At 26.4% G+C, this 12027-nt stretch overlaps 1 protein-coding gene and 1 long non-coding RNA gene across 2 annotated transcripts; both read right to left on the bottom strand.

Moving 5' to 3' along the window:
• Window positions 1–556: 556 nt before the first annotated feature.
• Window positions 557–1277, bottom strand: LOC107010364 (auxin-responsive protein SAUR32). The gene has a single exon (XM_015209645.2). The coding sequence runs from the start codon at window positions 1038–1040 to the stop codon at window positions 711–713; it is 330 nt and encodes a 109-aa protein (XP_015065131.1). The 5' UTR covers window positions 1041–1277; the 3' UTR covers window positions 557–710.
• A 7350-nt stretch (window positions 1278–8627) lies between these two features.
• Window positions 8628–10131, bottom strand: LOC107030774. The gene is made up of 2 exons (XR_001458145.2): window positions 9771–10131; window positions 8628–9017 (listed from the first exon to the last, which is right to left on the bottom strand). It is a non-coding gene; the product is annotated as an uncharacterized LOC107030774 (long non-coding RNA).
• Window positions 10132–12027: the final 1896 nt, after the last annotated feature.

The raw sequence follows: 12027 nt of genomic DNA, 5'->3' as shown, positions 1-12027 counted from the left end.
TTCTATAATTCCACGAATTATCATCAATTTACTCAATTTCAAATCAAGCCGCATCTTTTTGTCATATCAAAATGAACTTAAAAAGGATCTTGGAATTTATTAATTAATACGAGAATATTTCTTTTAAAATAAAAGAGAATAATCCGTGAGACGATTCTCCATTGATATTTTAAGAATCAACACTTGGGTAATTCATCTAAATTTCGCAATTTGAATTTAATTTTGATATGAAAACATATACTTACATTCTTAATTAAAATTACCATAAATAATAGATATGAATTTATAACTATAGGAGTAACAAATTTTCAAAACTAACAAATTGAGTTAATAAAATTCAAAATCCTAAATGGGCGTTTCATGTTTCATCATGAAACGGTATTCTCTGAAGTTCAATCTGACGAAAAAGTAATTCGATTCCACCAGCAACATGCAATTTTATGGCTAAAATATTTTCTAAAGTTCGATCTCTGGAATTTTTTTTTTAAAAACAATATTCATATCAAACATCGTCGTCGAAATATTTGAATTTAATATAACCATAAAAGGAAGAGAATTAGAAAGTACGTAAAATTTCATTTCATTAAATTCCTTGAGCTAACAACTCCAGTGACCCATAACAAACCATCCAGAAACCGAAACAGAAAAAGTTTGTCCTCATTATCACTAACCGCCTGCACCGAAAGCAACAAAAACGCCTAATTTGAATCTCATGCCCTAAAACACGGAACATGAAGATGGGTATGGTGTTTATCAATTTTGCCTTGAACACATCGAAATTGTTCAACATGACAAGGAATCGTAATGGTTCCCTTGTGATGAAATCCATAAACTTCTTCCGCCTCTTTGAGCAATTGAATGAAAAGGGGATGATTGAAGTAAGAAACAGGGACGATGAATCGCTGTTGCTCTTCCTCTGCTTGCCCTACTTTAATCGCCAGGTATCCTTTCGGCACATCTCTTTTACCCTGTTTACTCTTTCCACTTTGATGAATATGGAGGTGTGGAAAGTGAAGTATACTTCTCTCTCCACCACCCATGCTTTTTGATTAATTAATTACTGTAAATTCAACACAAAATTATGCAAAACAGAGGAGAAATAGAGATTTGTTTCAGAGGGAATTGGGCCAAGGATTAGCAGAAATGGATTGTTTGAAAAAGGCTAATGATGAATATCTGAGAGAGATTGGAAAATTAATCATGGCTGAATTTTTATTAACATATAGAGAGAGAAAAAGAAATTAGAATAACTAGGAAGAGATAGAGTATGAGGGGATTTCTAGACCCACTACACAATTTATATACTCTCCATTATTCTAATTTTTATTTATGTTTTTGAAAGAAAAGAGATATTTTACGTAATATTTATATTAAGTGACGCAATTATTACTCTGTCTATCATAATTTAATTTCAATACGAGAGTATATTTTAAGGAAAAATTACATAATTTGATACATTTTAATAAATAATTACAGATTTTAGCTATACTTTTTATTTATTACCATTTATAACAATATTATGTTAAATCTTTAATATGTATTAAAATTGAATTATGTATGCAATGTATATGAATTGTAATTGTTTTTTAAAATATATTATGTTTGTTTGGTAAAAATTAGACACATTATATTATAAGTGTATTAAAATGTGTGATAAATATATTAACTATCATTAAAACTTGTATTATATGTAAATGATAAATTATTCTTTATAATATGTATTAAATTGGTATTATAAATGAATTAAAAGTGATTAAATGATAAAAAATATTATTGCTACAAATGATAAATATTTTTTATTAGCAGTATATTTATGTAAATTCACTATATTTTAATATATTTATGATTTAATTTAGATTATAATATTAAACTTTTTTAAGTATTTTATATTAAGTTAAATAAAATAATATAAATTGAAAGAATGAAAGTAGAATTATATCGAATTTCGATGGAAATGTCCCACAAGACTCGTGCCGGATGAAGCTCGTGGAAGGGATTAATTAATATTATTATATAATATTAATATGATTTTTATATAATTAATATGATTATATAAAAAAAAAATTTAATATTGAATATTTTTGTATAATTAATATGATTATATAATATTAATATGATTTTTATTTTTATATAATTGATATTGAATATTTTTTAATTTTTTAGTTATTATTTACATATGATTGATCTTATAAAAATTTTATTCTTCGTTTAAAAAATTTATTTTATTTTTTTTAGTCTGTTTTAAAAAGAATGACTCATTTTCTTTTTTGATAACACTTTAATTTTAACTTTCCACGTGGTGACATGTTTAAGATCACAAGATTAAAAATATTTTGATATATTTAACATAACTTTAGTATAGAATAACAAGATTTAAAAATCTTCTTTCTCTTCTTAAACTTCGTTATAAGTCAAACTAATCTATCTTTTTTAAAACGAGAGAGCATAGCTCATTCAACTTTTGATATTTTAATGAAAATATTAACAAGAAGAATCCGAAAGTGAAAAAGATGGAGAGAGAAGTGGTTAAAAGAAGAATAGATACGTGGTAGTGGAGTGGCAGAAGTTGAGACACGTGGGGATAAAGATTTCTTATGAATTTGGCTTATTTGAAATGAAATTAAGAGCTGATTGGTATTGCTGTTGGTAGATAGAAGTGTTTTTCCGAAGAAAAAAAAATAATTATTTTGAAAAATTAATAAGTGTTTAGTAAATTTTTTAAATTGTTTTTGAAATGAAAACAAAAACAATCTTTTTTTATTGTTGAAAAGAATCTTTAAAAGAAAAAATTTTAAAAAATAAAAATGCAAGAGTAAAATATTTCTCTTTTATATATATATAAATATATATATCCATACTTATTAATACATTTCTTACTAATTAATATACATATCTCATAAGTTTGGTTAATTTTTATATAAGAAATTTTTATTGTTTTATATAATAAAAAATTATTTTTATTTATATTTTATATTATTATTTATATATCACTTTAAGTATTATTCTAGAGAATTAGAAATAAAAATAATAACGATATTTTTGTAAAAAAAAAATGTAGGTCCTCCCATAAAAGTAACAAATAACCAAGAAAAGAAATAATCTTATAGGAAATAATTTATTTTGGTTTGAACTTTTTAAACTTTAGAACATTATAAAAAAAATGATAATAGCTAAGATTGAATTGGACAAAATAGATTAAATAAAAAAAATCCTCTTTTCGACTTTTTCAACAATATTTATTCATATACAATGTTGATTGAAATTTTGAATATGTACATTTTAAATAAATGTAATTAAAGTTTTTGTATTAGATGTTTAAAATAGTTTTATTTCATAAAATAATTTTAGTATTAAAAGCAAGTCGATACTTATTCTTTTTCGTAATTTAACTCGCAAAAATATTTTTTAAAGAAAATTAGTCAAACACAAATTATTTATCGAAAATACTTTTCAAATGAATTTTTCAAATAAAAAAGATTTTTTTGGAAAACATTTTTTTGAAAAGGCATTTTAAAAACACTTGTAGAAATAAACAATTCTAAGCAACAATGCCAAACAAGCTCTAAAGTAAGTAAGTACTCTATTAAATAAAAGGTTTCTATTAACAGAGACGGATTTAAGATTTAAGGTTGGGTGTGTCACAACGTTCAAGTAAGATAAAAGGACCGATTGTTTTAATTTTGGATAATTCAGGTTATTTATTTATTTACTTTTATAAATAAATCGATCAAATGTGTATATAGTAATATTTTCTTCTAGATATTATGGGATTAGAGATAAACTAAACAATTCAATTTTTATTTTCTTTTTAAAATTAGATGTCTTATTCGTGAAAACTTTAAGAAAAAAAGTTTTACATTAAAATTTGAGCTTGGATAAACCATCTAATCATATTAACATAATATATTCGTCTTCTATTGACTTTATGTGTTGTTGGAGATATATAGTTGAGAAAGAATAAATATCTTACTTAGCAAAAACGTTGGTGAAGATCGAAAGAACCTTTAAATAAAAAAAAATATTTTGAAACTTATATTTTCTAAAAACTACTATTTAAAGTAGTATTCCTCATAGATTGATAAAAAAATTAATATGTTAATATCATCTCAATAGATGGTTCGAACCCGCGTTAACAAGATGACAGACTCTCTCCTTTGTTAATTGGGTGGAAAATGTAATACATATTTAATTATTATACATATTTATATATGTATAAAACATTTTTTCCATGATCACCGGGTGCTACGATACCCCATTGTCAACGTAGATCCGCTCTAATTTCATAGTGTCAGTCTCCTTAGATATTAAGAGTAAGTTTGATATTGCTACTAAAAAACTTATTTACTCAATATATACATTAAAACTTACTTTTCATTATTATTGTTATTATTATTTATTTGTTTTTCATTATTCTTCTAGAAGATGCAAAATCATTAGAAAAATCTCATTAAATGAAAAAAAGTATCTATACAACAATTTATATCGGATTATAATTTTTTTAAAACAGTTTACTAAATATGGATTAGAGAGATTAGTAATAAAATAATCAACCTTCAAATAGGTTAATTTTCTCTTAATTATGTTTCAACTGAAAACCCCACCATCTAATAAAGTAGTTCACATATCTACTTATGGTTTAAATTTTGAACTAATGTGATAATTCATCTATAAGTTAATACAAAATATGACATTTTCTTAATTATAAAAATTCATTTAATAAGCAGTAAAAATTGTACGCAATTTCTACGGTAGCCATCTCTAGAGAGCTAAAGTGAAATACTTTTAGTGAGTAAATAATGATTCACTTTTGATTAAAATAATACGAATTATAATAGCATAAAAATCATATAGAATCTCCTTTGGCCAGTCTCATATCTTCCTATCCTGATCTAATTAAATATAAATATTTTATCATAAAATTGAGATATTTAATGGGAAGATAGCTTAATTTGACGGATTCTAACTATATATTACGCCAAAAAAAAAAAAATCCAATCAGTCGGATTTTTTTTTTTCAATTTGTAGATTATGAATTAATGGTCCCATACAATATACATCATGCATTTAATTTTCCTCTTGTCTAAGATGCTTTAGGTAACAAAAATAAATGTTCACCACATCCTGAGAATGAGAATCTTATCAATTCTCTGGAGTTATACTGCTGCCAATCAGAGGATTACACTTCGTAAATTGGAGTCCATGAATTTGAAAAAAAATTGCCAACAAAAATTTGGTAAGAAAATCTTGGTAATAAATGGTGATTATTTAATATATGGACCAAGATATTAAATGAGATCATACCATGAGCTTAATTGGAAATTTTGCTTAATTAGAGATAAAATCTTTGGTATTATATGATGTATGGAGTCCTGTTCCATATACCAAACTTTTAAAAATTTGCTTAATTCGAAGTGATTTTTATTAAAAATATACATTGTGAGATTAACTATCAGATAAGAACTACTTTTTTGGCATTGAAGAAACCCTCGTTCACGTTAAATTGGTATCCCCTGCTAAGTTAGGAAATACTCAAGCAGATCATGGTCAACATGTCTGTCTATCAGTTTTTCTTTATTTAATTTATTTTTTTCTATCATTTTAATTTGTTTGTTTTCTTTTGAACTTTTTATTTACTTAAAAATTGCATAAAAAATGCTATAAATCATGATGATTGATAAATTAAAATATTTTTTGAAAAAAAACATAAATAATTCGATTGCTTGTAGAAAAATTGATTTATTCATAAATTTAATCTATCTGTCACATAAGGCGGTACATAATAAGTAACATGTATTATTTAATTTGAGAATTACATAAAAAATATTGTATCTCAATAATAATAACATTTGATTGACTTTTGAAATTTTATTTGTGCTACATATATTGAGACAAAAAAATACTAACATATGCTATTTAAAAATTACATAAAAAATATGATAAATTATAATTATTAATAGCTTATAAGATTTAAAAATTATGTTAAATTTAATTGACTCTCTAAAATTATAATATTATCTATATCACAACTCACATAAAGTAAGATTAAAAAAAAAACCCGATATTGCACGAAGAGAAGTCGAATATTTGCAATGAGACCACTTTTGTGCCTTGATATTAGATTCTGCCCAAAACAGTAAATAAGAAAAATAGCATTTAGAGCATCAATCAAAATGAATTCAGGGCCCACAAAATTTATTATGTAATCTTAAAAAAATTAATTTCATCAATATTATCGAAAGAATTTTTAAGTAAAAGAAAATTATATGCATTTGAGATCGTTACATTGTCGTAGATTAAAATTATAAAAAAGTTATGTTAACATAAGATTTGAACTCAGGCTCAAAAATGCTAAAATAACCTTAACTATTTATAATATACATTTGAAAATATTTTGCTGAAATAAAATTTAAAGGAAAATTATGTGGATAAATAAACATATATTAGATAATTAACAAAGATAACTATAGTTTGAATTAAACAGCTCGCAGCTTAATTTTAGATGTAATTATGTGTGTCTCTCTCCTCTCTTCCTCTCTATCGCCTATTTCTTTGCTTATACAAACACAAATTATATATATTCGACAGATATACAAATACATATGTATATCAGTTACATATATACAATTATCTAACACATATACATATACACCACGCTTCTCTTCATTCTCTTCCCTCTCTCGCTCTCCTCTCCTCCCTCTCCCAATCTCGCAAGCCTCTCTCCTATTCTAATATATAGGTACGAATCGTAATTAGCAAACTATAGCCATGAAGTATAATTAAAATTATTTAATATCTATTCGTGAAAGTTCCCTAAAATTTAATTATGAGTCCTAAAAAATTTAAATAGATAAATATTTGGTTTTCTTTAGCGAATTAATAAGATGTTTTCACATTAAATGAAATTGAAGAAGTTGCATGAGTGATTGTGGATCTCAATTTAATTGAAAATCAAGTATATTTCTGAGGCCTAAAACAAAGATTTCATTCGCTTCTCTCTTAGCATCCTTGATGAAGCCTTTTTATTTTACTTTTTGCTTCTCTTTATTTTTGACTGATATAAATAATTATTATCAGTTATTTTTAGATTAACTTATTGAGCAAGAAACTATTAAGATTAATTTTATTTTCAAATTTAATAGTTTTTTAAATTAGCAACTTTTAGATATAACAAATATAAAAATCAAATTTATATTCTATAGCTATAATTTATATAATTGCGCTCCATTATAAACTTTATATTTGCCATGGAGCATTAAATTGTATAATTCATTGACTCATCTTCAGATTTGTATAATTTCGCTGGTAGGCTATTTGTATAAATTGTTGTTAGCCTCTCATTTGTATAAATCGTTGTCAACCTCTTGTTTCTATAAATCGTTACAACCTCTTAATTCTTTTGTATTTGTATATCTGCATAAAATTTAAATATGTATACAATTGAATTGAAATAAAACATTTGTATGTCAAATCTCTCTCTCACACACTTTATACAAACATAAATTATACATTTTATTTTGTATAATCTATGTTTATATAAAGCAAGAAAAGAGAGAAAGACAAAAGAAAACTGGGTAGGAAATCATTTATATTGTATAATTATAAGTGTATAGAACGACGATATATGTATTCACATGTGCGTATACAATTTTCTCTTGCTTTATACAAACAGAAACACAATTTATATATTTCTGTTTGTATAAAACGAGAGAGGTGAGAGAGAGACTGGCGAGCGAGAGATTTTCAAGGAGAGAAGTGAGTGGCAACAGTTTGTATGAGGCACAATTAACTTAAATTGTGATTATAACATTTAATTTAAATTAATAGTTTATCATTATATATAACTTTTCCTTAAATATAACTTCTTTATGCCCTCTATATTGCTGGGCCAACAGAAAGTAGGGGCCGTGGCATGTTTGGGCTTTAAGCGCATCACTCAAAATCTGGTCCAAGCTAGAACCTTGTAAGTTCTCTTCCATTCTATTCTCTACTTCTTTTTAATATAGTAGTCGCGTTTTACTTTTTTGAAAGTCAATTTATCAAATTACACGAAAAAATGATTCGGTGATAATAAGTAAAAAGAAACTGAGTAATCCCATTTTATAGCAGGAACACGCCTCGACAATCTCACATGGGAAGCGTTAGAATTTAAAAAGAGTACAGAGTCCGTAACTGTTAAGTGTAAAGTTTAAGCATGCTATTAAGTGTAAATTAAAAAAAAAACGTATCTTTTTGAAAAAATGGATTTGTAAGTACTAGTTACATATTAAATGAAATTGAAGAAGCAAGCAAAAGAGTCATGGGTCAGCCTAAGTTATATTGATCATGAAGGTTTAAGAATAAATAAGATCATTGAATTTTATAGTCTTCCAGAGTATGTGTACGTAACATATCAAAAGTAACAGATCATATAATTCTGATTAAGTTATAAGATGGTGAATTAACAATGAAATGACAGTATTGAAATTAAAACCGCATTAACATTGAAATATATGAGTGCTTTTTTAAATACAAACTGCGAAAACAAAGTTGAGAACTAGGATGTTTCACGAAGTATCTTTTTTAACCTTTTCAAAAATTATATCATCAAACTAATTTAAGATAAACAAATTAAAACGAAAAAAAAAGTATTAACCTGATGGCAGGAACCAAGGAAGAGAGAATTCATAAAAATCAAGCAAACTTTTGTCAGCTAGTTTTTTGTGTACACGTTTGTTTGTGGAAATAAAGGAAAGCAAAAGCAAAAAGGCAAATATGCGTACAGCCTCCTCCACTTTATTGATTTACAAAGTCAAAAAGATTCCATCTCCACAAACAGTATTCCCTTTCACTCACTTTTTATACTCCATATTTTATTTTTTTTAACACTAGTCGACCTCTGTAAATGACTTCATACATCTACATTTACAACCTATATTAGTTACTCTAAGAAGATGAATGCCAATAATGCAATGAACCTCTATAGTTTCCCACTTCTTTCATGTCCACACAATTTACCATCACAAACTTCAATCAAAAATCTAAAATGAATGTTGAAAGGTAAATATTAGATTTAGATGATAAAACTAATTAAAACCTAGATATATTAAGTAAATGTTTAAATGCATATGATAAAGGTGTCAAAACACCTCTGAAATACATGAAATAGTACTACTCGACCGGATTGCACCCATCATATTTAAAGTTATCAGAGTTACATCAAGCACCGGGTTTCGTAAGTCTTACAGAAAAGCTTTCTCTTTGTCACTTAACAAAGAGTGTTTCTCTTTTTCCTGTGTTCTTATCTTAAGATAGAATTCTAAACTAGCAGCCAATTAGAGGTAACAAGTAAATAGCTGTTTTTCTACCTAATCTTCCATAGTATTAGCTGTTTTTGTAGTCAATTATTTTTATGAAGAAATTGACCCTACTCAAGAAGAAAGGGTTTTTGAAGAAAGGCAGGAAAGCAGATCTGAATGTTTGCAGGCAAAAAGCTATAATGACCACAATCATAACACACCATGACTATATACTACTTACTATAACAAACAATAGGCATACGTTATTGACCAAAGAAACACAGATCATGACCCAAAAAAGGCAGTAATGATGAAACTCTCTTTTTTCTTTTCAGGTTGGGATTTGTAACAAACATAAAAAGTCAAGATATTTCATCATTACACCAATCTACAATACAGAACAAACAAAAAAGGATTGATTCACAAACGGACAAACAAAAATAGGTTCACAAAATGAACGGAAACAAAACAAATAGAGTTATAAGAAAAACTTACCAGTAAAATGTTGAAACGGATCTAATTAAATTAGTGTTGTGAGAGAGCAATATTCATTGTGGGGAATGAAGCCTGGTCCGACGACATCAAAAACATTATAGATCTATAAACAAAATTTACAGATCTATCTATAAGAAACAATTTTTGATTCCTCGAGCCAGACAACATTCCCCGCAATACAAAAGCTCTCTCTCTCCCGTTAGATGGTATTTCCCCCCCAAAATTATGGGGGGAAAACAGAGAAAAAGATGAAAGGGATAGAGATTAGAATATGTGATGATGAAGAGAATGATTTGTTGGGTAAAATAAAAAGGAGTTGAAGAAGAGGGTTTCGTTAATAGGACAAAAATAAGAGGCACAGTCTGACTCTACCAGCTGTGGGGGGTTTCTGAAATGACCACGAACCCCATGCACACTCCTCAATTCTCATTCATTATTCTAAGGGAAAAGGGTCTGATATACCCCTCAACTTTGTCATTTAGAGCTGATATACCACTTGTTATGAAAGGGTCTGATATTCTCATTCATTAAAATTATCTTTTTTTTTCATTTCCGTTAGAGGAAAGGGTATATGTGAGCCATTTATTTATAAGTAGGGATATATATGAGTCACTTTCATAACGAGAGGTATATCAACTCCAAATAACAAAGTTGAGAGATATATGAGACCCTTTTTCCTTATTCTAAACTCTAATCAAATGAAAAATATATTGATTCCAAATACATTTCCCTAATGTATTGAAAATATTCGACACAAATTATCTTCAAATAACTGATAGTTTAAAAACACTTATTTAGGAGTGTTTTCACTCATATTGAATGATCAAAAGATGTATTAAAATTTAATTAACAAAATAAATATCTACTATTCAATTAGTAACCACGTAAATGGTAACGGAGGGGGCAATAAATTTAATTAGGGTGTTAATGGGATTTAGGTAGTTGGATCGAAGTGAAGTGTATAGGTAATTAATGAGTACGTAGCTGTAATCGTAATCAGTGTCTAAAGTAGATTAAACGAGNATTATTATTATTATTATTTTAGCCTATTTGGTAAACCGACAGAGTTGGAGATTATAGCCTCCCTTTTTTGACAATTGCGTAACTTACTTTATTATCCATTTTAACAAAGTAGAGAGTAGACGTGACTCCTCCACCAACATGTAGTAATATTATTTATTTATTATTATGTCATATGGTATATACTTTATATGTCTTCTAGAACGTGTTATATATAGTTGAAGTCTCCTCATTATGATACATATTTGCATTCACTTATTTTAACCTATTGTTTAAACTAAAAAGAAAAATATAATATCATAAGCTAAAATTCGACTTTTAGCTTATAAATCATAAATTATTAATCCACCTAATAGGTTCATAATCATTCATACTCTGTCGTTTAAATCTAGTATATACTCTGTCGTTTGGATCTGATTGAAAATTACTCCATTAGTAATTGTATTTCAAATAACTTTTATACAAAATGACATTATATATAAAATTTGAGTCAAAGCTATCAGGATCAAGTCCTCCTAATACGTATCTCGAAGGTTACCCTCTGCCATTGTGTAGTAGTATAGTAATGAAATTATAATACCACCACAAATTAGAGGGCTTTAATTTCCCTAGGTTAGAACAATCCGATAGTATGTATTTAGCTAACAAAAGAGTAAAGAATGATATTATGTTAAAACTATGCATGTATAGCTTACACCTATTTTGGATCTAAGCTTAAGTTTAGCATGATAATGATGAATTTATGTATTTAATCAACTTGAATGTAACGGGGAAGCTAGCCAACAAAAACAAGAGAAAAGAACTTTACTATAATTATATTGGTGACGGTAAATTACAGAATTGGAGCTATCATATTGGATGTTTCAATTTAGGCACTTATTGCACTTACTTCTAAATTCTGTCGGTAAAAATCAACCAATTGTAGTGCAATTTTACATTTTGAGACACTTGACTTCAAAGTGTTCTTTTTAATTAAAAATTATGATGTTAAGATCTAAATATATATTTGATTAATATTAAGATATACATTAAGATCTAAATCTAATATTAATCAACATATTATATTAATATTTGAACATCAATTAATTAAAATTGTTTATTTTTGAATATCTAAATGGATGACAATTACTATTTGTATGAATCAATAAATACATAAAATTCAATAAAATAATCATTAATTTTATAATGCATCAATAGTATATATATATATATATATATATATATATATATATAGTCT

Source organism: Solanum pennellii, chromosome 1 (assembly GCF_001406875.1).
Source record: "Solanum pennellii chromosome 1, SPENNV200".
NCBI lineage: Eukaryota > Viridiplantae > Streptophyta > Magnoliopsida > Solanales > Solanaceae > Solanum > Solanum pennellii.
This window is presented reverse-complemented; position numbering and strand designations above follow the sequence as displayed.